This window comes from Portunus trituberculatus, chromosome 8 (genome assembly GCF_017591435.1).
Source record: "Portunus trituberculatus isolate SZX2019 chromosome 8, ASM1759143v1, whole genome shotgun sequence".
In the NCBI taxonomy this organism is placed as follows: domain Eukaryota; kingdom Metazoa; phylum Arthropoda; class Malacostraca; order Decapoda; family Portunidae; genus Portunus; species Portunus trituberculatus.
In genome coordinates, this window is record NC_059262.1 from 240,747 (window position 1) to 266,418 (window position 25,672).

A 25,672-nucleotide genomic window follows, 5' to 3' on the forward strand; every position below is an offset into this window, starting at 1 on the left:
TTGCTAACATGTGCCCATTTGTAGTGACAAAAAACACGTCTGTATGCCTATGGCAGAACCGCCCATGCAAAGTCGCTCTGTTTTGCAATGGGTCTCTTGTAATGGAAGGTAAAAGTAGATTCCCTGGATCACCCAGCAGTAGAGAGAATTGTAGACAGAGGAAGTTTTTCTGCTGCTTTGCTGGTGGAGGCTGACCTGGTAGAATGAGGCAAAAAAAAAAAAAAAATAATGAGGTCAATGCCGGCAGATTTCATCGTATCACGTGAAGCTGAAGTTATAGGCGGTTTTGTTGTCAGAAAAAATCTAGTGACAGAGCCCCTAAGATCCTTCGTTCTGTCTAAATAATGGTGAATCGTACTAACAACACACAGCTTCCTGTCATAAGCATAGGCCTTGAAAATCAACTGGGATAGGTGGTGTCCAGGTCTTGTAGTCTTTAACGGATCTCCTATACTAAAGGAAATTCTACTGGGAGATAGACTCATGTTCCTGATGTCTAGCAAGTGTAAGGTTTGGCCACGTTGGCCAGAGGTCAGAAGCATCAGCATCCGTAGCTTTCTAGATAGCTGAATGAGTGGCAAAGTGCTATTCTGTCCCAGGCTAACTATGAAGTTTAGGACCAACTGTGGGTCCCAGGTGGTATGGGAACGAGAAAAATTTGGCCTCTCCTGAAACACTGCCTTCATGAACCTAGTAACCAACGGGTGCTGTCCTGCGGGCTTCCCATGTATACTAGCAACTGCCGAGATAGCTGAGCGGATAGTATTCATCGAGCTGTAACTTCGCCCCTTGCCTTTGTTAAATTCGGAGAGGAGATAATCTAATAACATGTTTAAAGGTGGTTGAAAAGGATTAATTTCCCGGCAGACACAAAATGACAACCAGTTTGTGATATGAGGCCCATATTGTATCTTTGTGCTGGCTCTCCAAGACCTAAGTAAAAATCGGGCAACGTCCCCCGAAATGCCCTGACTTGTAAAGGACGTCCTGATAACACCATCGCAGTTAAGACCAGAGTCTGACCCCGAGGATGCACGAGAGTCGGCTGTTGAGGCAGGTAAAGCGAATAGCGAGGAAGTAGGGCAGGAGGTTCTGTAAGCATCTGGAGAGCAGTAGGGAACCATGCTTGGGTCGGCCACAGCGGGAGAATCATTATTGCCATTGCCTCGTCTTCCCGCAGTTTCTGGAGGACTTTGGACACTATACTGAAAGGTGGAAAGATATATAATTTTTTATTGGACCAGTTCATAGTGAAGGCGTTCGTGTGCATTGCAGATGGATCCGGTTTCCAGGAAACATAATTTGATAACTGGGCATTTAAACGAGTGGCAAAAAGATCGATATCAGGTGTAAAAAACCTCTGACACAGCCTGTCAAAAATATGGGGCCGTAACATCCATTCTGAATCTAGATTCTTTACTCGAGATTCCCGGTCTGCTTCAACATTGTGTAACCCCTGAATGTGTTGTGCTGACAAAGTAATGCCCCTTGAACAGGCCCATTAAAAAAATCTGTTCTACTAAGTCATTTAGTCTTTGTTTGGTACTACCGACTCGATTAACACATGCAACAGCTGTGATATTATCCGAGCGGATGCGTACATGAGTCCCACTGCTGGTCTTCCCAAGTGATTGCAAGCCAAATAAAATTGCCTTTAATTCAAGGTAATTTATATGGTCAAGCTCATCATGAGCCCAGTGACCCCAGTTTTAGCATCTCCCATGGTCGCACCCCAACCAGTCAAACTAGCATCTGCAAAAGTTCTATAGCATAGGGAGTAGATCGTAAGGATTTTACCTGAGAATCTATATTCTCTATCCACCATTGAATCAATTCCAGAGCATGATCGTCCAGTAAAATATGGGAATTGTAGTCACCATGATGCCTAGCAAGTCCAAGGTTGCGTATAATCTCTAAGTATTTATACCTGAGAGGAGCTAACTCTACAGCAAGGGCAGACGCCCCCGTCAAGCCGATAAAAGATGACAGGTCAAGCAAAGTCACTCGCTTCTGAAGGAGAAGCGAGCCCTGCGTCTTAATTCGCTCTTTCCTACGCTGTGTTAGGGTAACAGTCATATCGGAGGAATTCAAGATCACCCCCAGAAACTCAATCTCCTGAGAAGGAATAAGCACCGATTTTTGTACATTTATCGTGAGCCCTAAGGAGTCAAACAAATGTAAGGCATAATGCACATTAGTTCTCAATTCACGCTTGGATGGAGCCATAAAAATGCAATCATCTAAATAACAAATAACCATAACACCTAGAGTCCTTAGGTGTGAGAGGACTGGCTTCAAAAGTTTTGTGAAAATCCGAGGTGCCGAGGATAACCCCTGAGGGAGACAAGTGAATTGATACTTATCACCATACCAAAGAAACTGTAACCATTTCCTGTCTTCTGGTCTAACATAAACTGAAAAATAAGCATCCTTGAAATCCATAGTTATGAAAAAGAAATTAGGCTCAATTAGGCATAACACATGTTTCAGAGTATCCAATTTAAAATGAATATGTGGAACATGATCATTAAGCTCTTTGAGATTAAGGATAACTCTAGCTGATCCATCTTTTTTAATAATAGGGAAAACATTAGAAATGAAGCCTCTGTCCTCTGGTGAGCATTTTTCTATGATCTTTGGTCTAAGAACTTAGCAAGAGCAGCATCCAAAGCTCTTTGATCAGACACTGAAACGTTTAGTGGTTTTGGAGGTCTACACTGTATGGGTACATCAACAAGGTCAAGGAGTCGCCCACGAACCACATCATAGACCCATTTATCCTTAGAGAGAGATTGCCATTGGTCCTTAGCAAAGAAAATTTTTCCCCCAACAAAGTTGTCTGGAGTGTTAACTAAATCAGGCAGCATGGCAATCACCGAAAGTGGAGTTATTGTGGTCTTTGAAGTGGAGGTGCTCCCCAGGTTTGTGAAGTCCGCTTGCCTAAAAAAGGCCTCGGCTGTTGATAGCGGGACCTGATGTTGGACTGTTGCGAGTAGCCAGCTTGGTAAGGGCGCCGAGGTGAGTATCTGTGCTGGGAAAACGCCTGCCACTTGCCTTAGAAGGGCGAAAAGAGGGCCTCCCAAGTTTCTTGGTTTTGTGTATGTCCTCGCACCTCTTGGCTACATCAAAGGGGAACAGCTCATCTGTTCCTACTTCGCATTCCCATTTGCAAAGTTCCACAAGAGCCGAGTCATGCACATGAATCCGTGCTACTTCCTTCCTGAGATGGTTAATGTAGTTTACTGCCGAAATAAGGAGTCTGAGGCTATTATTCAAGCCCTCTAGGTAGGAAGAAAGGGGGTTTAGCTTTTTTATTCCCAATATCACTTATGCACATGGCAATAGGAACCAAGGCCTTGGCCAGCAGCCCATTAGTATGTGAAAGCCGAGTGTCCACAAGCTTACCACCCAAGCTCATGGCTTTCGTGACAGCTGAGTTGGTCACCGGAACCTTAAGGTTCGGCACATTGCTGGGTAACTTTATTTTCGCACAAGTTGATTTTGTGGCTTCAGGTGAAGGGCAGCATCTGAGGTCCGTGTTGAGGATAGTGGCTAACCACCCGGACAAAGGCTCGCCCTTCTCCTCCTCACTAGAGAAGTGCTCAGAGAGGTCTTTGAGAGCTTTGAGGAAAACGGCACTTTCGTCAGAGTCATGGTTGTCAGGCTGGTCGGAGCAGACGTTATCCAGCCCTTCGAGGGGATCAGGAACACACTCAGCAATTTCCCCATCTTCTTCCTCAGTAGTACGGTCATCCAGTTTCTGAATCAACCCACTAAGCAGGGCAGTCAGCTGACGATAACTGTTGTCTGTGGGTAGCGCCTCGGGCGTGTTTACAGCACTGGGGCCGGCGACATGCGGCGACGAAGGACAAGCTTGTCCCGTAGTCTGCTGTACTACATCCACAGAACTGTCGTGTAGGGAAACCTTGTTCCTCTTGGCATGGTCCTCCACCGAATCCCGCTCTCGCCGCTTCCTGTCAGAAAAAGAACGCCGTGGCGTTTCTAGAGGCTTCTCTCGGTCCAACATCTGTTAAGGTAACGAAAAACCCTGGTCACACAACAAGTCCATATATATGTCCTTGGATCATATATATATGCAGGAAAGAACCATAAAAGCCATAAAAGCTATCAGCCTGCAGGACTGTGAGGGCTTACCAGCAAACTCCATAGAGAAAGCCGGCGACGAGGCAAAACAAGGATGGAGAACGGCAACAGGGAGGAAGGCAGGTGTTGCCAGGACAAGGTTTAGCAGCAAACTGACGGGTCTTTGCGATGCGAGCATCTCGTTGACTACCAGTGACATCAGTTAAATGGTTGTGAAGTGAAATTTGACTGATTAATTAATAGAAGTGTCTTAATATTTTAAGAGATGAAACATCTTTAATTAAAAGGAATAATTCTTCAGACAGAAGTATGTTTCAGTAAAATGCATGACATTTTGTTTTGCCTTTGCCAGTTGTTTAGCTTTAGCTTGGATCCCAAAGCACGCATGGTTGTCTCTAAAGCTAAACTCTTCTCTCAAACCTTTGCTAAAAACTCCACCTTGGATCATTCTGGACTTGTCCCTCCCTCTCCTCCTCCCTCTGACTATTTCATACCATACAATTAAAGTTCTTCATAATGATGTTTTCCATGCCCGCGCTGGCCTAAACGTTCGGAAGGCTTCTGGTCCTGATGGGGTCCCTCCTATTGTTCTCAAAAACTGTGCTTCTTTGCTTGTACCTTGCCTGGTCAAACTCTTTCAACTAAGTCTATTGACTGCTACCTTTCCTTGCTGGAAGTTTGCCTACATTCAGCCTGTTCCTAAAAAGGGTGACTATTCTAATCCCTCTAACTACTGTCCTATAACTTTAATCTCTTGCTTGTCTAAAGTTTTTTAATCAAGATTCTTCAACATCTGTCATTTCACGATCTTCTATCTGATCACCAGTATGGCTTCCGTCAAGGTCTCTCTACTGGTGATCTTCTGGCTTTCCTTACCGAGTCTTGGTCATCCTCTTTTTGAGGTTTCGGTGAAACTCTTGCTGTCGTGTTAGACATATCAAAAGCTTTTTTGATAGAGTCTAACACAAAGCTTTAATTTCAAAACTGCCCCTTCTATGGTTTTTATCCTACTCTCTTCAACTTTATGTCAAGTTTCCTTTTTGACCGTTCTATTGCAGCTGTGGTAGACGGCCTCTGCTCTTCTCCTAAATCTATTAACAGTGTTTCTCAGGATTCTGTCCAATCACCCACTCTCTTCTATTATTCATTAATGACCTTCTTAACCAAACTTCTTGCCCTATCCACTCCTACGCTGATGATACCACCCTTATCCGTCCTTGTATGGAGTACTCTTCACACGTTTATGGGGGTTCCACTCATACAGCTTTATTAGATAGGGTGGAATCAAAAGATTTTCGTCTCATCAACTCCCCTGTCTTCATCCTCTTTCTTATTGCCGAAATGTTGCATCTCTCTTATCTTTTATCGGTATTTTCATGCTAACTGCTCTGTTGATCTTGCTAACTGCATGCCTCCCCTCCTCCTGCAGCCTCACTGCACAAGACTCTTCCTCTCACTGCTATTCTGTCCAACTCTCTAATACAAGAGTTAACCACATGCCTTTCACTGGTAAACTCTGGAATTCCCTGCCTGCTTCTATATTTCCATCTTGCTACAACATAACTTCTTTTAAGAGAGAGGTGTCAGGACATTTGTCCCTAAATTTTGACTAATTATTTTGAATCTCTTATGGAGACTACAATTCCAGTGGCCCTTATCTTTTCTAATATTTTTTTTTTTTTTGCCCTTGGTAGTTCTCCCTCTTACATTAAAAAAATAACTCATAATTGAAGTGAGGAAGGTGAAAAACTCTCCAGACATGTCAGGAATTTTTTGTATTGTAGTATAAGCCTCATCAGGAATTTTTTGTATTGTATCAAGCCTCTGGTCTGGCAGTTGCTGGATTTGTGAGGTTCAACCTGTATCTGATTTTCATCTGACAAAATTTCATAACATGATTTTTTTTTTTTTTTAAATCACCAGAGCTGTGGGAGTTTAAATATCTCATACAAGAGGCATTTATAATGAAAATTCTCCATATAGAGCATATGTTAGTATGTCCTTTATGTACTGCCCGTGCTCTGTTCTCTGTAAAACATTCTATTGATAGAATCAGTTTGGCTGGCTTGGCCGCTTGAGGTGACGTCACGTCTTCCCCTCAGCTCTCGCTCGGCCGCCGGCTCAGGTCACACGTATGCCTCAGCCTCTCGTTTGCTCGACTATACCGGTTGTGTCTTGTGATACTATTAAATACACGTTCATAATGGACTCAGGTGTATCCATGCTACCCCTGCTTAAGTACAACTACCACAAGCACAGTACATTTTTTCCCTTTAGAAACTCTTCTTTTATGGTGTGGAAAAATAAAGACATGCTTACATAGGTAGCATCTTCTCAAAAGATACCAGAGTCAGAGTTGTTTGGTGTAACATTCTCTCTCAATGTTCCCTGTTTCCCTAATGACTGCACAGTTTTCCCTTACAGGCATATCATTGCCATTTTTTTTATAACTGAAAAAAAAAAATTCTGTTTCTAAAGATGCCTTTAGACAATACTTGACCCTTCTTAAAAGCCCAGTCATGGTAATGTAAGCTAGTCTGTTGATGGCATTCACTCTACTTATGCTGTCCATGAGACAGAGGTGTCCTACCATACCTCATCCCCTCCATGACCTTCTACTCAGCAACCGAGTTTTACAATCCCACAAAGAAAACATTTACCATCTTCAGGATCAAATTTACTTCCAAGGCTCATCACATCAACCAGTAAGTTCTTTGAAATCTTCCTCCTCTGATGAGGTTCCTCTTACAGTTATGTCGGGCACCAATATCACACAACTAAGATAACAGAGCTTTCAAAAACTGTTACCCAGAGCCTCAAGTCACAGAGGAGGATAAACTTTTAACAAAATAAAATACCTGCTATGAAATGTAGTTCATTCTCACTGCTGCAATGTTTGTCACCAAGAAGCATACGTGAATATTCATAAGGATCATTTAGCCAGTTATGTTGATGTCTACTAAATAATGTGAAGATGATATGAAGATAAAACCCAAATTGGAGACTAAAGAAACTATGAGGTTTCTAGACAAACTCAAAATGATGCTATGTCAAGCCAAAAAGAGTGAAGTTTTGTGCTCAAATAATTATTCTGGAGAACATATTTTGATACCAAGCAGGCCAGCTTAATTTTTCTAAGACATCCATAATCAGTCCAAAATTAAAGCAGCTTCAAACTCAGGACACCAAGCACTTTTGGTTAAGAGGTTGCCAAACAAAAAGGAAAAGGAATTGTAGAAAAGGGGATGCACATTATAGTCCTGGTCAATTTTAAAGAGTATTGAACAAGGCAGCAATGAGAAGAATGGTGCCCTCTGATATCCATCTACTTCAATATAAAATCTACTATTGGAAAACATGGGATAGGATCAGTTACCAAACATATGCAAATGTTTAACAGCAAATATCTCAAAACTTAGTTTTCTGCAAATAAAAATAGAAATTCCACCTTAAGTTCTTAACCAATCTAGGATCTTCTAGTATCGACTAAAGCAATATTGATAGGAGAATTTTTTATACAGATTCAAACCACATCTAAGGAAAATAACTAAGTTGCATATATAAATTACAGAAAAATAAGTCCATTTTTTTTCAATTGATTGTGAAAATTGTAGCTTTTGAGGGATACCATACATGGCAACTACTTTAGTATGAAAATTTTATTGAACTGTCCTGATTAGATATAAGTAAATTTACAAATCACTCCTCCTTGAAATCTTTTCTGTATTTTTATTTGAAATATGTTGAAAAAAATAGATATGAAAAAAGATCACTATTTATTCAAATTTCTTGAAATTTTCAAGATTTGACCTTTATTTGACACTATTTAAAACTGTTGAAATGTGAAATGTATCTAATATACATGAAATTTTAACTGAAATGTACCCTTAATGATTAAGACATACTGTGATAACAGAGCAGTGAGATGTTTGAGACAGGTTACCAGTGAGTTTTGGTGAACAACAGCAATGATGGTAGTGGCATTGGTGCTGGCACAAAAATATTCTACCACCAGCAGTGCATGCTTAGATATGCAAGGCACTTACATGAGAACAAATTTACTCTTAACTTGGAATGTATTATATGTAGACATTAGCATGGTTACTATGAGAGTAAACGGTGTGTGTGGGAAGCAATCTGGTGCTTCAGGAAACTTAATGATCCATCATCTTTAATGTATCATCATCCACGGGTTACCTTCAAGATTTCTAAGATAGTCTAATGTAAAACTACATGCTAAGGGATGATTGAATATTGCATGTTTGAACACAGAATCATCTAATAACTGTCTACCCATCTGTATCTTATATGTTCCTAAGCACCCTTCCCTTTGAAAAAAGGCATTATACATAAATAAATATATGTATAACTTTCATTTTAAGCATCATGGTGACTTCAGGTGTCAGATATACATAAGTTCTACAATGAGTCTCAATATGAGGCCAAAAAAATATTATTACTGTCACAATAATAAGTTAGAAGTGTGGAATGACAGAAAAGTTCAATACAAACCTATAAATTGTGGAAGCGTGGTTTGTTTTGCAGATCTGGGTGTCTTCTGCACATCCGCTTTCTCAATGACAGAGGAAGTTTTCTGAAAAAATTATTAAAAACAGTTTTGACTCATTAAAATTGAAAATAGTCTTGAATAGGAACAGCTTACTAATCAAACAAAAATGGTTACTTACAAAATATTTGTGCCATCAAAGCACTTTTATGCAAGAGGAACACTGACCAAGAGAAACAAAAAGTGAAACAAAAGACCTACTAAAGTATCAATCATCAAAGAGAGGTCACTAGATTTATGAAAAAAAAAAAGAGAACAATTATCTTGAAACCTCCCTGTTGAAAGAGTTCAAGTCATATAAAGGAGAAAATATAGAATCAGGTAAGTTCTAAAGTTTACCAGAAAGAAATTAGCAAGATCAGAAGAGCAGTTAACCTGAAAATAGAGGTATAAGATGGCAAAAGATGGATTGCAGTGAAGATAAAGGGGCTGAAAACCATCAATTAAAGGAGATGAGGTAATAAAACAAAATGCTTTTAATTCCACCCAGACTTTGTATACTCGAAGGATGTCAGCATGGGGTTTTCACAACTGCCTGTTACATAAGCAAGTAAAATTCTCTACCTTTCATACTCTTTCATATTTGAATCATATATCACTTCATACTTTACCTATTATTTTATTTCATATTGTTATACTCGGGAATGATTGTTGAATCTAAACATTATATTAAAACCTTTCCAAATGGATAATTACCAGAAATATGATGGGATGAAGTGAAAAACTATTGTCTGCATTCTTTATAACCCTTTTAGTTTATGGCAACAATTCACAATAACTTCCAAATAACTACAAAAATAAACTATCCCATAATGTAAAAGTCTTCTGAAGGCAATGATAGCTTCAGATTTTTTATAAAATGTTATACAAGCGGTAAATGGAATAATTAAGCATCAAACTTTAACAAATTTGGTGGGCTACACAACCACTTGTCAGTCAGTCACTGACAGTCAGTTACTGAGTATCAAATATGTAGAGAAAACATCATGGCTTCCACTCCAATCCTTTCAAGATGATACTGTATGCTGTAAGTATGCAAAAATTGAGAGAGACATTCACTTGCAGCCTAACCTTCATTAATGTTCATTAATGTTCTATAACAATCAAGTCTCCTCTGACTCTTTATACAAATATCCTATTTAATCTTCAAGAACCTTATTTTTAGTAATGTTCTTCCTTAATACCAAGTGCATTATCATTATTATCATCAGCATCATTACTCTCCTATAATTACTATTCTATTTTCTTTTCACCAAAGAAAATTATATGTGTGGCGAAAGCAAGAAAATCAACTGAAAAGCGTAAGAAAAGGTAAACATAACCTTAGTTACCTAGTCCCTAGTTGGCCAGAATTTGAAGATGACAAAAAACATGGATGGTAAATGAGAGAAATTCAGGAATAAGCATTTCTACCAAAACGATCATTCAAGCTATATTGCTTTTAACAGTATATGTTTAAATACACTAAAAACTTTTTTCCTGAATTTGATCAACTGAAATGGTGGTGCGTCTTATATACCACCAAACGATATATCATAGGCCACTCTAAACCTAGACTACACACTGGCCCTTGTTTACATTTTGGGCCATGACATAGGGGCTCCACATTTCGCACCAGCCTACAAGTTAACAACAGACCTCTTCATGGGTGGATATAGCAGCATGCTGTTCTAGTAGAATATTCTGCCAAGTACTGTGTGGACTGGATTGGAAAAGATGCTGCAGTTACGAAGTGGTATGTGCCGCAGCGATCGGCTAGGGCAAATGTCCATGGAACAAAAATCCTTGCAGCAACAAGGGAGCTAGCACAGAAAATGGAAATGAAAAATTTCAAGGGAAGCAATAGGTGGGTGTGAGGATTCCACAATCGACACAGACTTTTAATATGACTGTGCGGGATGAAGCGGGTGATATGGACACAGCCAACATGGAACCTTTCCGGATTAAATAGCGTAAATACATTGTACATATTGTTAAGATAAGCAAAACTATAGTTCTGTTGTCTTTTACCTTTTTCATGATGGTTATTTAATTTTATTTACATTATACGCACACACACATGCACACATGGGAATCTATAAGATGGGAGATGGAGTAGAACTGGAGAGTGTAAAAAAAGAAAAGGACTTAGGAGTGACGATGGAATAAAACAATCAACCGGCAAGCCATATTGATAGAATTTTTAGAGAAACATAATTTGCTAAGGAATATTGGAGTAGCATTTCACTACATGGACAAAGAAATGATGAAGAAATTGATAAGTACTATAATAAGACCCAGATTGGAATATGCAGGAGTAGTGTGGACCCCTCATAAAAAGAAACACATAAGGAAGTTGGAGAGACTACAAAAAATGGCTACAAGAATGGTTCCAGAATTTGAAGGGATGACATATGAGGAGAGACTAAAGGCTATGAATCTACCAACCCTGGAACAAAGAAGGGAGAGAGGAGATCTGATACAAGTTTATAAATTGATCAACGGAATGGACCAAGTGAATAATGAGAAACTGATCCTAAGAGAAGAATATGACATTCGAAGCACAAGATCGCATAGTAAAAAGCTGAGAAAAGGAAGATGTCTGAAAGATGTTAAAAAATATAGTTTCCCACAAAGATATATTGAGACGTGGAACAGTTTAAATGAAGAAGTAGTGTCTGCAACGAGTATGCATACTTTTAAAGTAAGATTGGATAAGTGTAGATATGGAGATGGGGCCACACGAACATAAAGCCCAGGCCCTGTAAAACTACAACTAGGTAAATACACACACACACACACACACGCACGCATAGTGTAGTGGTTAGCATGCTCGACTCACAATCGAGAGGCCCGGGTTCAAGTCCCGGCGTGGTGAGGCAAATGGGCAAGCCTCTTAATGTGTGGCCCCTGTTCACCTAGCAGTAAATAGGTAAGGGATGTAACTCGAGGGGTTGTGGCCTCGCTTTCCCAGTGTGTGAAGTGTGTTGTGGTCTCAGTCCTACCCGAAGATCGGTCTATGAGCTCTGAGCTTGCTCCATAATGGGGAAGAGTGGCTGGGTGACCAGCAGGTGACCGAGGTGAATTACACACCATGTGTGCTTTGGGATCCAAGGTGTCTCCAAGTGCATGGGTTCGAATCCTGTCCATGGTCTGAGTGTAGGTTGGGCTTCCTCACTTGAGGAAATGGTTTCCTAGTGAGTGGGCTTTGAGATAGGAGGTACCCCCCAAAAAATATCCCCTTTAGTCCATAAATTCCCGTGAAAAGCCCACATGGTATAGATTAAAAAAAAATAATAATAATTAAAATAAGGAGACTAAAGGCTATGGATCTTCCAACATTGGAGCACAGAAGGGAGAGAGGGGATCTCATACAAGTTTATAAATTGATAAACGGAATGGACCAAGTGGACAATGAGTATCTGATCTTGAGAGAAGAATGTGACATTAGAAGCACAAGATTGCATAGTAATAAGCTGAGGAAGGGAAGATGTGTAAGAGATATTAAAAAGTATAGTTTCCCGCAAAGATGTATTGAGATGTGGAACAGTTTGAACGAACAGAAAAGGGGCTACTGTCGGTTGTCTCAGACAGTTGTGTTTCAGTGAGGAAAAGAAGATAAAGTTTACTAGAGGAGAGGTGTTCTACAGATTGAAAATTAGATCTAAGACCGTGAATGTTGCATAAGTTAATCAAGAAAAAGTCAATGGAGGTGTCAAGGCATTTTAGGGCGCCACTGAGAAAGCAGTCTGACCTAGGAATATTTCTGGTCCCCTCCCCAGAAAGGGACTACAAGGCTGGATTTCGAGTCGCCATTTTTATTTAAGTTAAGAGTGTGTGTGTAATTCATCTCGGTCATCTGCTGGTCACCCAGCCAGTCTTCCCATTACAGAGCGAGCGCAGAGCTCATAGACCGATCTTCGGGTATGACGGAGTCCTTCCTACTTTTTCTATTCTTATTTTCGCTCCAAAGCTGGATGTTGTGTCTATATGCATAGCAACCTAACTTGCTCTCATGCCCACGCTCTTGAATCTTCTGAGATTTCCACCATCTGGCTTAGACTCCTCTGACTATAGTAAATTCTTTGACTATTTAACTTCCAAAGTGGGGCACATTTTGTCTCTCTACCCTATCGCAGAGATCTCCATCCTTGGAGATTTCAATGTTCACCACCAGCTTTGGCTTTCCTGTCCCCTCACTGACGATCCTAGTGAACTAGCCTTCAACTTTGCTATCCTCCATGACTTAGAGCAACTGGTGCAACACCCCACTCATATTCCTGACCGTCTTGGAGACACGCCCAACATTCTTGATTTTTTCTCCTTACCTCTAATCCTTCTGTTAATGCTGTTTCCTTATCTTCTCCGTTGGGCTCCTCTGATCACAATCTCATTTCTGTATCTTGTCCTATTTCTCCAATTCCTCCTCAGGATCCCTCAAAACAGAGGTGCCTCTGACATTTTGCCTCTGCCAGTTGGGGGGACCTGAGGAGGTATTTTGCTGATTTTCTCTGGAATGATTACCATTTCCTCGTCAGAGACCCATCCCTTCGTGCTGAGCACATAACAGAAGTGATAGTGTCTGGCATGGGGGCGTACATTCCTCAGCTCTTTTCCATTCTACTGGCACTGTTCCATTTTCTATTGAGCATTTTATGATGTTGTATATAGAACTTGCTAGTTCTTCCCTACATTCTTTCAGTATTCTGCCTGAGACTTCATCCGGTCCCATTGCCTTCTCTTCATCCAGTTCCTTCATTAACTCTTTTATTTCAAGCTTGGTTACTTTAATCTCTTTCATATAGATTGTCTCTCTATTACCCTGTGGCCTCTCAAATTTGGATTCTTTAGTAAAGACCTCCTGGAATTTTTTATTTAATAGTTCTGCCATACTTTTAGGGTCTTCCACCATCCCGTTCTCTCCTTTTAACCTTTCTATTGTTTCTTTTTGCCTAATTTTTCCATTTATGAATCTATAGAACAATTTTGGTTGCTCCTTACATTTTTCGACAATATCTTTTCAAGTTCTTTTCCTCTTCCTTCCTCACCTTAACATATTCATTTCTCGCTGCCTTGAAGTTTTCCTTGTTTGTTGGATTCCTATTTCTCCTCCACCTTTTCCATGCTCCATCTCTTTTCTCCTTTGCCCTAGCACACCTTGCATTAAACCAATCTTTCTTTCCTTCTTCTTTTGGTCTATATTTTGGGACATATTCCCTGACTCCTGTTTTGTATATTTCCAAAAATAAGTTATATTTGTCTTGCATTGTCTCTGAGTTTTCCATCTCCTCCCAGTCTATGTTTTTAAAATAGTTCTTGAGATTCTCAATATCAGCCTTTCTGTAATTTAATCGGTCTCCTTTGTATGAATCGTCTCTATCTTCCTTTCCTTCTTCTATATCTATTTCTAATATTGCATGGTCACTCTTTCCCAATGGGCACTTATATCTTATATCGTCATTCATTTGTATACCCCTTGTAAAAACTAGGTCCAATCTCGCCAGCTCGTCGTTTCCTCTGAATCTTGTGCATTCCTTTACTCTCTGGTCCATCATATTGTCTATCATTAGGTTCAAGAATCTTTCTCCCCAGGCTTCTTCCCCCATACCACTTTCATAATTTTCCCAGTCCACTTCTTTACAGTTGAAATCTCCTACTAATATAACTTTTCTCCTTTCTTTAACAATTTTTATTAGACTCCTTATTGTGTCATCTATCATGTCTTTATATTCTTGATTGGTCCATGAATTTGTTTTTGGTGGCACATATGTTACAATGATTGTTAACTCTTTTTTATTAATATGCATCTTAATATACAATACTTCTGCTTTTCCTTCCCCACATTCCACTTGGTTGATCACTATCTCCTTCCTTAACATTATCATGACTCCTCCTTCTCCTTTACCCACTCTGTCTCTTCTCCATACATTATACCTATTATCCAAATCTATTATGATTGCCTCTTATAGTTTTGTTTCAGCCAGGCATATAATATCTGGATTTTCTTTCCTTATGTAATCTCTTAATTCTAATTTACTTGATAAAACCCCATCTATGTTCATATACATCATTTTTAGTCTTTTGCCTTTATCATTTTTAGTTAAACTTGTTCCACTTTTTTCTCTTCCTTCTCGTTTATATACCATTTCCTTATCCTGTCTCCTAGAATTCTCCAAAAAAATGCCTTCTTCTCCTCTTCTGACCTTTCATTATTCTTTTCCCTTACTGCTGCTGCCAGTTCATTGTATCTCTTCCTTTCTTCCTCATTTCTATTTTTCTTTATATAGATATCCTTGCAGCCTTCTGTTTCTCTAAGTTTTGTTGTTCTATATAATATTTCTTCTGTTGCTGCTTGTGATTTTAGTAGTATTTTAATTGGTCTCGTTTTTCCTTCTTGATATGGTCCCATTCTGTTTATTTCTTCTACTTCCTCTTCCAAGTTCTGCCTATCTTCATCATTAAGATTCTTCAGTAGGTCTTTGACTGATTTCATTTCTTCTTTTTCTCTTTTTGGTCTATATTTTATATTTTTTCTTTTATTCCAAATACGACTACACTCTTCTTTTTTTCTGCAATTTCTCTAACTAGATTTTCTTTTGTCTTGAGGACTCCCATCATTTTGTTTGTCATATTTTCTTCTTTTTCTTTAAGTTGTTCTTGAATCACCTCCTGAAAATCAGCCTTATCTTTCTTATCTTGGACTCTCCATGCTTGTACTTCTTTTTTAATTACGTTCTGTACTCTTTCCTCTTCCTTGTTTACTAGATCTTTCAGCTTCTCCTTTTCTTTCTTGGCTTTACCGAGTCCTTCTTCCATCTGCTTCTTGTAGTTAGCTACTTCCTTTTTTAGTTCTTTGTTTTCCGCTCTTAGCCTAGTTTCATTTTCTTCCACTTTTCTTATCCTTTCTCTCAGTCTTATAAACTCCATTTCCTGTTCTTTATTCTCTTTCATTTCCATCTTCTCCTTTATCAGTTTATCTAGTTTACATTCAATATTGAACACTCTCTTAAGTAGTGAAGTAGTTGTCGTATCGAACCCTTGAATCGCGTTCTCCCTCACCAACATAGTCATCATCAGCCCCTTCTCTATTCTCATGTCTGCATTTGGATGGAATATCTTTTTCACTCATTATTCCTTAATAATTGATATCATGAAGAGAAAAAAAAAAAAAAATGAGTCCACACTACCTGCCCAGGCCACTGTAAATACTATACAACAGGTGTAGTGAAGATCAGCTGATCGTCGGAACTGCGCCAGTGCGTCTGCCCTCAACCGTGTCTCTCGTGTGTGTGTGTGTGTGTGTGTGTGTGTGTGTGTATTTACCTAGTTGTATTTACCTAGTTGTAGTTTTATAGGGCCTGGGCTTTATGCTCATGTGGCCCCGTCTCCATATCCACACTTATCCAATCTTACTTTAAAAGTATGCACACTCGTTGCAGACACTACTTCTTCATTCAAACTGTTCCACGTCTCAATACATCTTTACGGGAAACTATATTTTATAACATCTCTCAGACATCTTCCTTTCTCAGCTTTTTACTATGCGATCTTGTGCTTCTAATACCATATTCTTCTCTCAGGATCAGTTTCTCATTATCCACTTGGTCCATTCCGTTGATCAATTTGTTAACTTGTATTAGATCCCCTCTCTCCCTTCTTTCTTCCAGGGTTGATAGATCCATAGCCTTTGGTTTCTTCTCATATGTAATCCCTTCAAATTCTGGAACCATTCTTGTAGCCATTTTTTGTAGTCTCTCCAACTTCCTTATGTGTTTCTTTTTATGAGGGATCCACACTCCACACTACTCCTGCATATTCCAATCTGGGTCTTATTATAGTACTTATCAATTTCTTCATCATTTCTTTGTTCATGTAGTGAAATGCTGCTCCAATATTCCTTAGCAAATTATATGTCTCTCTCAAAATTCTATCAATATGGTTGATTGTTTTCTTCCATCGTCACTCCTAGGTCCTTTTCCTTTTTTACTTTCTCCAGTTCTACTCCATCTCCCATCTTATAGATTCCCACGGGTCTTCTTTCACTCTTTCCCATTTCCATGACATGGCTTTTGTCCACACTGAATTCCATCTCCCACTTTTTACTCCATTCCCAGATCTTATTTAGGTCTTCTTGCAGTATTTCACAATCCTCTTTTTGCTTTATAACTCTGCACTGTTTCGTATCATCTGCAAACAGATTTATGTAGCTGTTCACTCCTTCTGGCATGTCATTAATATAAATGAGGAAAAGTATTGGTGCCAATACTGATCCCTGCGGCACTCCGCTTTCTACTACTCTCCACTTAGACTTTATATCTTTAACTACTGTCCTTATTTCTCTCCCCCTCAAATAATTTTCTATTCATCTCAATGCACTTCCTTTTATGCCACCTTTCTCCTCTAACTTCCACAGTAATCTTTCATGTGGCACTTTGTCAAATGCCTTTTTTTAAATCCAAATAAATACAGTCAACCCATCCCTCTCTTTCTTGTACTCTATCAACTATTCTAGAATGTAAACTCAATAAATTAGTTACACACGACCGTCTTTTTCTAAAACCAAATTGGTTATATGATATTAATTTGTTGTCTTCAAGGAACTAGATCCATTGTTTTTTTATTATTCTTTCACACATCATGCATATTAATTACACTAGTTAGTGATACCGGTCTGTAATCGCTCCCAAGCACCCTTCTGCATCTCCAGCTGGCGGTGATACGGCAAACACATCGGGACAACCTCAGTGAGCCTTCACAGCAGCCAACTTGTCTGAGTGTATGCACTTGTTTGCACAGTCAATGAAAATTCTCAAAGAAATTGACCCAAATATTGAAAGAAGCACTGCCGTCATCAGAGGGGTCATGGAAAAAATTACATGCTATGAGGTTCTTCTCAAAGAAAAAAAAAAACAAAACAAAAAAAAACAGCAATCGATAACAAGCTTCTTCAGACCGCACACACCAAGTCAAGTAACAGAATCGGAGACAGACGACGACAATGGTGACACATCAGAGGAGGAAGTAGCAAAATAGAGAAGGTACTAATCAAATAATTTTGTGTTTAAACATTTCCCTTTTTCATAGTAATTTTTGTCTTTGTAAGTTTATTAATAAAAGCATTAATAAGCAGTAGTCACCTGCCGCCCGGTGGAATACTCCAGGAGAGGTACTTACGGGGATGTAGGCAGTGCTGCAGACTGAGTGATTCCCCGTGTCCTCTCTTCCCGGTTCCCTTTGTGGTCTCATTTATACAATTGAGCAGCTGCAGCCTGCCCTCTAAAGACAACTTCTACTACTTCCTACACTACACTACAACACCTTACACTTTTACACTCTCTTCAAATCAAAATTTAATAATGGCTTCACCACACCCTGCCTCGGAGTCCCCTCTGGGGAAGGGACCATAAATGTCCCCAGGTCGGACTGCCCTCTGCTGTCGACCTTGGGTGTCTTGACACTTCATCTAATACTTTCACTATCAATTTCTGCAACATTCGTGGCCTTCGTTCTAATTTTCAATCTGTGGAACACCACCTCTCCTCTACTAAACCTCATCTTCTCTTCCTAACGAAACACAGTTGTCTGTGACTACTGACAGCAGCCCTTTTCTGTTCCCTCCTACTTGCTCTATCCTCATTTTCAATCCAAAGCTGGATGTTGCGCATACGTGCGTAACGACACCACTTGCTCTCGTGCCCACAATCTTGAATCTTCAGAATTTTCTACCATCTGGCTAAGACTTCAATGTCACTCTCTAACTAAATTCATCTGTGCTGTATACCTCTCACCTAATTCCTCTGACTATGTAAAATTCTTTGACTATTTGACTTCCAAGGTGGAGCACATCTTATCTCACTTTCCTTTGCTGAGATCTCCATTTTAGGGATTTCAATGTTCACCACCAGCTTTGGCTTTCATCTTCTTTCACTGACCAACCTGGTGAACAAACCTTCAACTTTGCTATCCTTCATGACCTAGAGCAGCTAGTGAAGTTCCCTACCCGTATTCCTGACCGCCTTGGAGACACGCCCAACATTCTTGATCTTTTCCTAACCTCCAACCCTTCTGCTTACTCTGTTAAACTTTCCTCTCCGTTGGGCTCCTCCGACCACAATCTAATTTCCGTTACCAGTTCTATCACTCCAGTGCAGCCTCAGGACCCGCCTAAGCGGAGGTGCTTCTGGCATTTTAACTCTGCTAAGTGGGAGGAACTAAGGCAGTACTATTCTGATTTCCTTGGGATGATTATTGTTTTCATGTCAGAGATCCTTCTCTTTGTGCCGAGCGCATAACAGAGGTGATTATCTCTGGCATGGAGCTATACATTCCTCATACTTTCTCTAACCCTAAAGCTAAAAAGCCTTGGTTTAACTCTGCTTGTTCTCGTGCTGTCAATGATAGAGGCGGCTCACAAACGGTTCCGTAGCCATCCAACTGCTGAAACTCATGCCCTATATATTTCTGCCCGTAATCATGCCAAATCTATTCTCCAACTTACTAAAACTCTTTCATCAATAGAAAATGTCAAAGTCTTTCCAATTCTAACTCCTCTCGAGATTTCTGGCATCTAGCCAATAATATCTCTAACAACTTTACTTCTTCGTCTTTCCTCCTTTACTTCATCCAGATGGCTCTACAGCTGTCTCTTCTTTTCTAAAGCTGAACTCTTCGCTCAAACCTTTGCTACCAACTCAACTTTGGATGATTCTGGGCATATTCCTCCTACTCCTCCACCCTCTGACTACTTCATCCCTAAAATTAAAATTCTTTATAAAGACGTTTTCCTGGCCCTCTCTGGCCTTGATTCTCGGAAGGCTTACGGTCCGGATGGAGTCCCTCCTGTTGTTCTCAAAACTGTGCTTCCGAACTCGCTCACTGCCTGGTCAAACTCTTTCATCTGTGTCTCTACTTCTATTTATCCTTCTTGCTGGAAGTTTGCTCACATTCAACCTGTCCCTAAAAAGGTGACCACTCCAATCCTTCTAACTACCGCCCTATAGCTTTGATTTCCTGCCTTTCTAAAGCCTTTGAGTCTATCCTTAATAGGAAGATAATGAGGCATCTATCAGCTCACAACCTTCTCTCTGATTGCCAGTATGGTTTCCGTAAAGGCAGATCTACTGGTGATCTTCTTACTTTCCTAACTGAATCTTGGTCATCCTCTTTTAGGGACTTCGGTGAAACCTTTGCTGTCGGCCTTGACATATCGAAAGCCTTCGATAGAGTCTGGCACAAATCTTTAATTTCTAAACTACCCTCCTACGGATTCTATCCTTCTCTCTGTACCTTCATCTCCAGTTTCCTTTCCGATCGTTCTATTGCTGCTGTAGTAGACGGTCACTGTTCTTCCCTAAAACTATCAACAGTGGTGTTCCACAGGGTTCTGTCCTATCACCCACTCTCTTTCTATTATTCATCAATGATCTCCTAAATCTGACTCAATGCCCTATCCACTCCTATGCTGATGATACCACCCTGCATTATTCAACAGCGTTCAACAGACGCCCAACCCAACAACAATTAAATGACTCAAGGCGAGATGCTATAGGACGCCTAACTTCTGATCTTTCACTTGTTTCTGATTGGGGCAGAGAAAACCTGGTTTTGTTCAATGCCTCAAAAACTCAATTTCTACAACTATCTACTCGACATAACCTTCCAGACAACTATCCTCTCTTCTTCAATAACACTCAACTTCCCTCTCCTCTACATTAAACACACTCGGTCTATCCTTCACTAAAAATCTAAACTGGAAATTTCACATCTCTACTCTTGCTAAATCAGCTTCCAAGAAGTTAGGTGTCCTATGGCGTCTTCGTCCATTTTCTCTCCCTCCCAGCTGCTTGCTCTGTACAAGGGCCTTATCCGCCCGTGTATGGAGTATGGCTCTCATGTCTGGGGATCCACACACAGCTTTACTAAACAAGGTGGAATCTAAAGCTTTTCGTCTTATCAACTCTTCTCCTCTAACTGACTGTCTTGATTCTTTAAGTCACCGCCGCAATGTTGCATCTTTATCTGTCTTCTACCGCTGTTTTCATGCTGTCTGCTCTTCTGAACTTGCTAACTGCATGCCTTCCCCCTCCTGCGGCCTCGCTGCACAAGACTCTCTACTTCTTCTCATCCCTATTCTGTCCATCTTCCTAATGCAAGAGTTAACCAGTATCTTCACTCCTTCATTCCCTACACTGGTAAACTCTGGAACTCTCTACCTGTGTCTGTATTTCCACCTGCCTATGACTTAAACTCTTTCAAAAGAGGAGTGTCAAGACACCTCTTACGTTAACTGGACCCTCCTTTTAGATTTTTCTGTTTTTTCTCTTTCTACTTTTCTTTTAACAGGGCCTGGCAACCAGCGGGATTTTTTTTTTTTTCCAACACTGTGTTTGCCCTTGGCCAGTGCCCTTGTAATGTAAAAAAAAAAAAAAAAAATAATAGAAATGTGTTTAATGCAAAATGTATACGTACAGTGAAAGATTATTTTATTTTGAACACATCCTTCAAATCCTAGTGGTGGTGGCAGTGGTGGTGATGGTGGTGGTGATGGTGATGGTGGTGGTAGTGGTAGTGGTGCGAGGACGCCCCTAAGCCTCGCCCTGGAGGGCGAGGTTGTTCAACCAAAGGACAAAGTGGATGTGCTGGGAGTCACGCTCATGAGGATCACGTGGCTTCTCGATGGAAAGGGGCTGGAGGTACTGTGCAAAGCTCAGGTCCACTCTTTTATACTAAAAAAAGTCTAGGGAGTTGGTATTCATTCCTTACTTAATACGATTTTTACTTTATACAGTCCCTTCTGGAATGCATCTCCCATATAAATTGAGGACTACCTGAATATCCTCGGTCTGTCCTTTACTCATAATCTTAGCTGGAAACCTCACATCTCATCTCTTGCTAAAACAGCTTCTATGAAGGAAGATGTTCTGTGGCGTTTCCGCCAGCTTTTCTCGTCCCCCTCCAACTGCTAACTCCGTACAAGGGGCTTATCTGTCCTTGTATGGAGTACTCTTCGCATGTTTGGAGAGGTTCCACTCATACAGCTTTCTTAGATAGGGTGGAATCAAAAGCTTTTTGTCTCATCAACTCCCCTCCTCTGACTAACTGTCTTCAGCCTCTTTCTCACCGCTGAAATGTTGCATCTCTTTCCATCTTTTTATTGCTCCACTGATCTTGCTAGCTGCATGCCTTCCTTCCTCCTGCAGTCTCCCTGCACAAGAATTTCTTCTTTCTCTCATCCCTATTCTGTCCAATTCTCTAATGAAAAAGTTAACCAGTACTCTCAGTCATTTCTCAGGTAAACTCTGGAACTCCCTACCTGCATCTGTATTTCTATCTTCCTACGACTTGACTTCTTTTAAGAGGGAGAATTCAAGACATTTGTCCTTGACTTTTGACTACTTCTATATCAATCTTTAAGGGAACTGGCATTTCAAATAGGCCTTTTTTTTCCATCTTTTATTGCCTTTGGCTGGGTTTTTTTTCTTGCATCAAAAAAACTAACAAAATATTTCTTAACTATTGTAGTGACAAAGTGTAACAGATGTGAAACAAAACAAAGTTTACATTGAGGTTGTATTGAGGTGTATCTTCAATTGCAAACATTATCCAAAAGTAACCATCAGTATTAGTATGTACATAATACCAAGCCTCCATTGCCCGCCTACACCATCATCTATGCGTGCCATGAAGCTCATCACCAAAAGGTAAATAATATTGATTTTATATAGTTCTATTCTTATTTACTTAGGTAAAAATCTGGGATCTTAGAATGAATTTAAATTATTTACAACAGAATGAATCTTGAATAACTGGACATTGAACAGTCGTCTAAAAATTAATTACTATTGACATGTAATCTGAAGGTAATATCAAATGAAATACCTAATACCTAATATTATACTTCTCAGTATTTGGTGATCTGATTCTCGTGACAATATCATTGTACTGGTAAATCATGGCTTAGTTGTTATGACAGAAGTCAAGGCCAGCTGAAATCTGCTCAGGGCTTGGTAATCATCTTGCCCTATTTAATAAAAATATAGGATTTGCATTTCCATGAAAATTCTGGCACAGATTTATTCTGGCAAAAGCTTCACATGGTCATTTAATTATGCCTTCAGATCAATAATTCTCAGTATGTATATCCATGATGCCCAAAACAAGGACTGGTGGCAAGCAGCTAAGATACTAAAGGAAGAAATGACAAATGATTTCCAAAAGAAGCTTGGTCACATGTTGCCAAAATGGAATAGTCTCAGGGAAGAGACAAAAAGAGAAAATGGAATACTAGGGAAGGCAAAGAAAGGAAACAGAGTTTCAGAGAGGAGACAAGAGAAATTGTTCTAATATGGAAGGACTGAAATGTAAAAAGTGATCCAAATGAGTAATTGATCTAAGCTATGCAATGACAAGACCCTCAAAGCCAAATGAAATCCACCCAGGCTCATCAATAATATTTCCATGATTGAGCTGTTACAAGTTGAGACACAATCAAAAGCCTCTTACAGTGCCTTCAGATTAATTTCTCATTGTTTTCACAGTGCTCTATGGCAAAACATCATGCAAAATTTCATTGTAAGTTGTCTATCATCGTTAGTCTTATAAAAAATCATTCTTGTTTTAAACTAAATGTTTCCCTACAGCTCAATCAATTATAAAGCTAAAATACAACATAACACTGACTTAACTGTATCATTTCTTGTAGCCTTAGGCGAGAAGCTTGAGCACGACGAGAAGAAGTGCCATAGAGGAGGGTCTCTGCTTGTAGGCATTGGTCCAGAGCCAGTGCTGCCCTACCCAGGTCTCCAGCAAGAGCATGCACCCTGGATAGCTGCCTCAGCACTCCACAGACCTATATATAATATTGCATTCTTACACATACTGTATGAAGTATAATTCACAGCATAATTTATTTCTTGTCTATACCAGGCTGGATATCTCACACAGGATGGCCTAGACAATGCACCACACACTCATACAGACATTACTTGTACTCTGAATTCTTTCAGTTGCTCATGGAAAGAGATAATTGTAAATATCTTGCTACATTTAAGGAGCTTACTTTGGCATAGCACAGACCTAATATTTCTTTGACGTGCCCCAGTAGCACACATTAGCTTAACCTGCCTCTTCATAGTGAGACAATTTTCTAGCTCCACATTTGCTCAAATCTTGAGACTACAGCAGATGCAGGTACAGAATGCCTTACTCTCTAACAGGGTCAATGAATCCTATCATGTGTGCCCACAACTCGTCTCAATGATAAATGGGACCTTGTCATTTTCATGCAGTTCATATTTGCACTCTCCATCCATTTCTATCATCCACAATCATTTCTGCTTGCTGTTACTCCTCTTATTCAGTACTCTCTTTACATAGTTCATCCAACTCAAAAGTGGCCACTCTCTTAACACTACACACATTTGACCTCATCATTCTCTTTACTAGTTTACTGTCTTTCATTCTCTCAATATACCAAAATCATCTTAACACATCTGCCTGTCCTGCTAACCCTCTCACAATACCAGTTCTTCTCATTTACTTATTTTTCATTCTGTTCCTCCATGTTACTTTACAGACTCTTTAAACACTTCATTTTCATAAAATTTAGCCATTTTTCTTTATAAGTACTTCCATGTTCCATGTTTCATCATCATGTACAAAATGTTTTTCATTTCAGAACTTTTCTGCCTTCTTTTACCTGCACTTCATCTCATGCTTTAGGTTTTCTGTCCACTGCAATTGTTGATTCCAAATACCTACATGAAACAATCAGTGTCTCATAGATGTTCTCACAATCATCAGGCATGTTTTTATCACCTGTCTCTATGAAACATTTCATTATTTAAATTTTTACTGACACTGTCATTCAGCTTCTCTTCTTCCAATACACCTAAACTCATCAACCTATCTTTTTAGTTTTCTCTCTGTGTCAACCATCAAAGCTGCATACCACCTGATCTGTCCTACTGATGAAACTTATCCTCATCCATATATAAATTGAATAACCAGAGTAACATTACCCCCCCCCCACTCTCTCTCTCTCTCTCTCTCTCTCTCTCTCTCTCTCTCTCTCTGAGAAAAACTAAACTCATCACTCCTTCCAGCAATCTGTCTGCTTCTAACTCCATGTACAGTGAGGTCCCAATAATAGTTTTATTAGTTCCATTTGAATACCTCATACAGTAAATCCTCGTATAATGAAACATAAATCACACAAAAAAAAGGTGATCCTTCTTAAAGCAAGTCAAAACACATGATACCAAATGCATACAAAAGTGTCTATATTACAAAACTGTCGATGACTTTGTAGTCTCATCCCCGACATAATAAAAAGGTTGAAACACCAAATGTGCATACATGCATGTCTATATACTAAACAAAATGTCTTGACACCTCCCTCAACTTTTTTTTCATTAACTTCTGCAACATTCGCAGTCTTAGATCTAATTATCAGTCTATGGAACACCACCTCTCCTTTACTAAATCTCATCTTCTTTTCCTCACCAAAACAGCTGTCTCAGGCTACTGACAGTAGCCCCTTCTCTGTTCCCTCCTACTTTCTCTATCCTCATTTTCGTTCTAAAGCTGGATATTGCGTCTATGTTCTCAATGACTTGCTCTTGTGTCCACGCTCTCGAATACTCCGAGTTTTCCACCATCTGGCTTCAACTCAATAGTCACCTCTATTTAAATTTATCTGTGCTGTCTATCTCTCCCCTAACTCCTCTGACTATAGTAAATTCTTTGACTATTTAACTTACAAAGTGGAGCACATTCTGTCCCTCTACCCCTTCATAGAGATCTCCATTCTAAGAGATTTCAATGTTCACTACCAGCTTTGGCTTTCCTCTTCCTTCACTGACCATCTTGGTGAACTAGCCTTCAACTCTGCTATCCTCCATGACCAGCACCAAGTCTGGTGTCAGTCTCATTTCCTTCAGCCTTTTTTTTATATGATAGTTCCTTTATGTGGGACAGTTACGTCTGGCAGACTAGCCTACCGTACGATCAGTTAGGCGAGCG

At 39.8% G+C, this 25,672-nt stretch overlaps 1 protein-coding gene across 7 annotated transcripts in view; it reads right to left on the minus strand.

The window, feature by feature from the left end:
- Positions 1 to 25,672, minus strand: part of LOC123501140 (tetratricopeptide repeat protein 23-like) — a 325,403-nt gene that overhangs the window by 42,076 nt on the left and 257,655 nt on the right. For 4 of the 7 annotated variants that reach the window (XM_045249726.1, XM_045249722.1, XM_045249723.1 and 1 more), the window contains exons 11-12: positions 23,335 to 23,498; positions 8,617 to 8,698 (exon numbers count right to left, since the gene is read on the minus strand). In XM_045249726.1, coding sequence (XP_045105661.1) covers positions 8,617 to 8,698; positions 23,335 to 23,498 — 246 coding nt within the window. Of the gene's footprint in view, positions 1 to 62; positions 196 to 8,616; positions 8,699 to 23,329; positions 23,499 to 25,672 lie in introns of those variants that run through there. The other 3 variants (XR_006673574.1, XM_045249725.1, XR_006673573.1) reach the window with 3 other exon arrangements.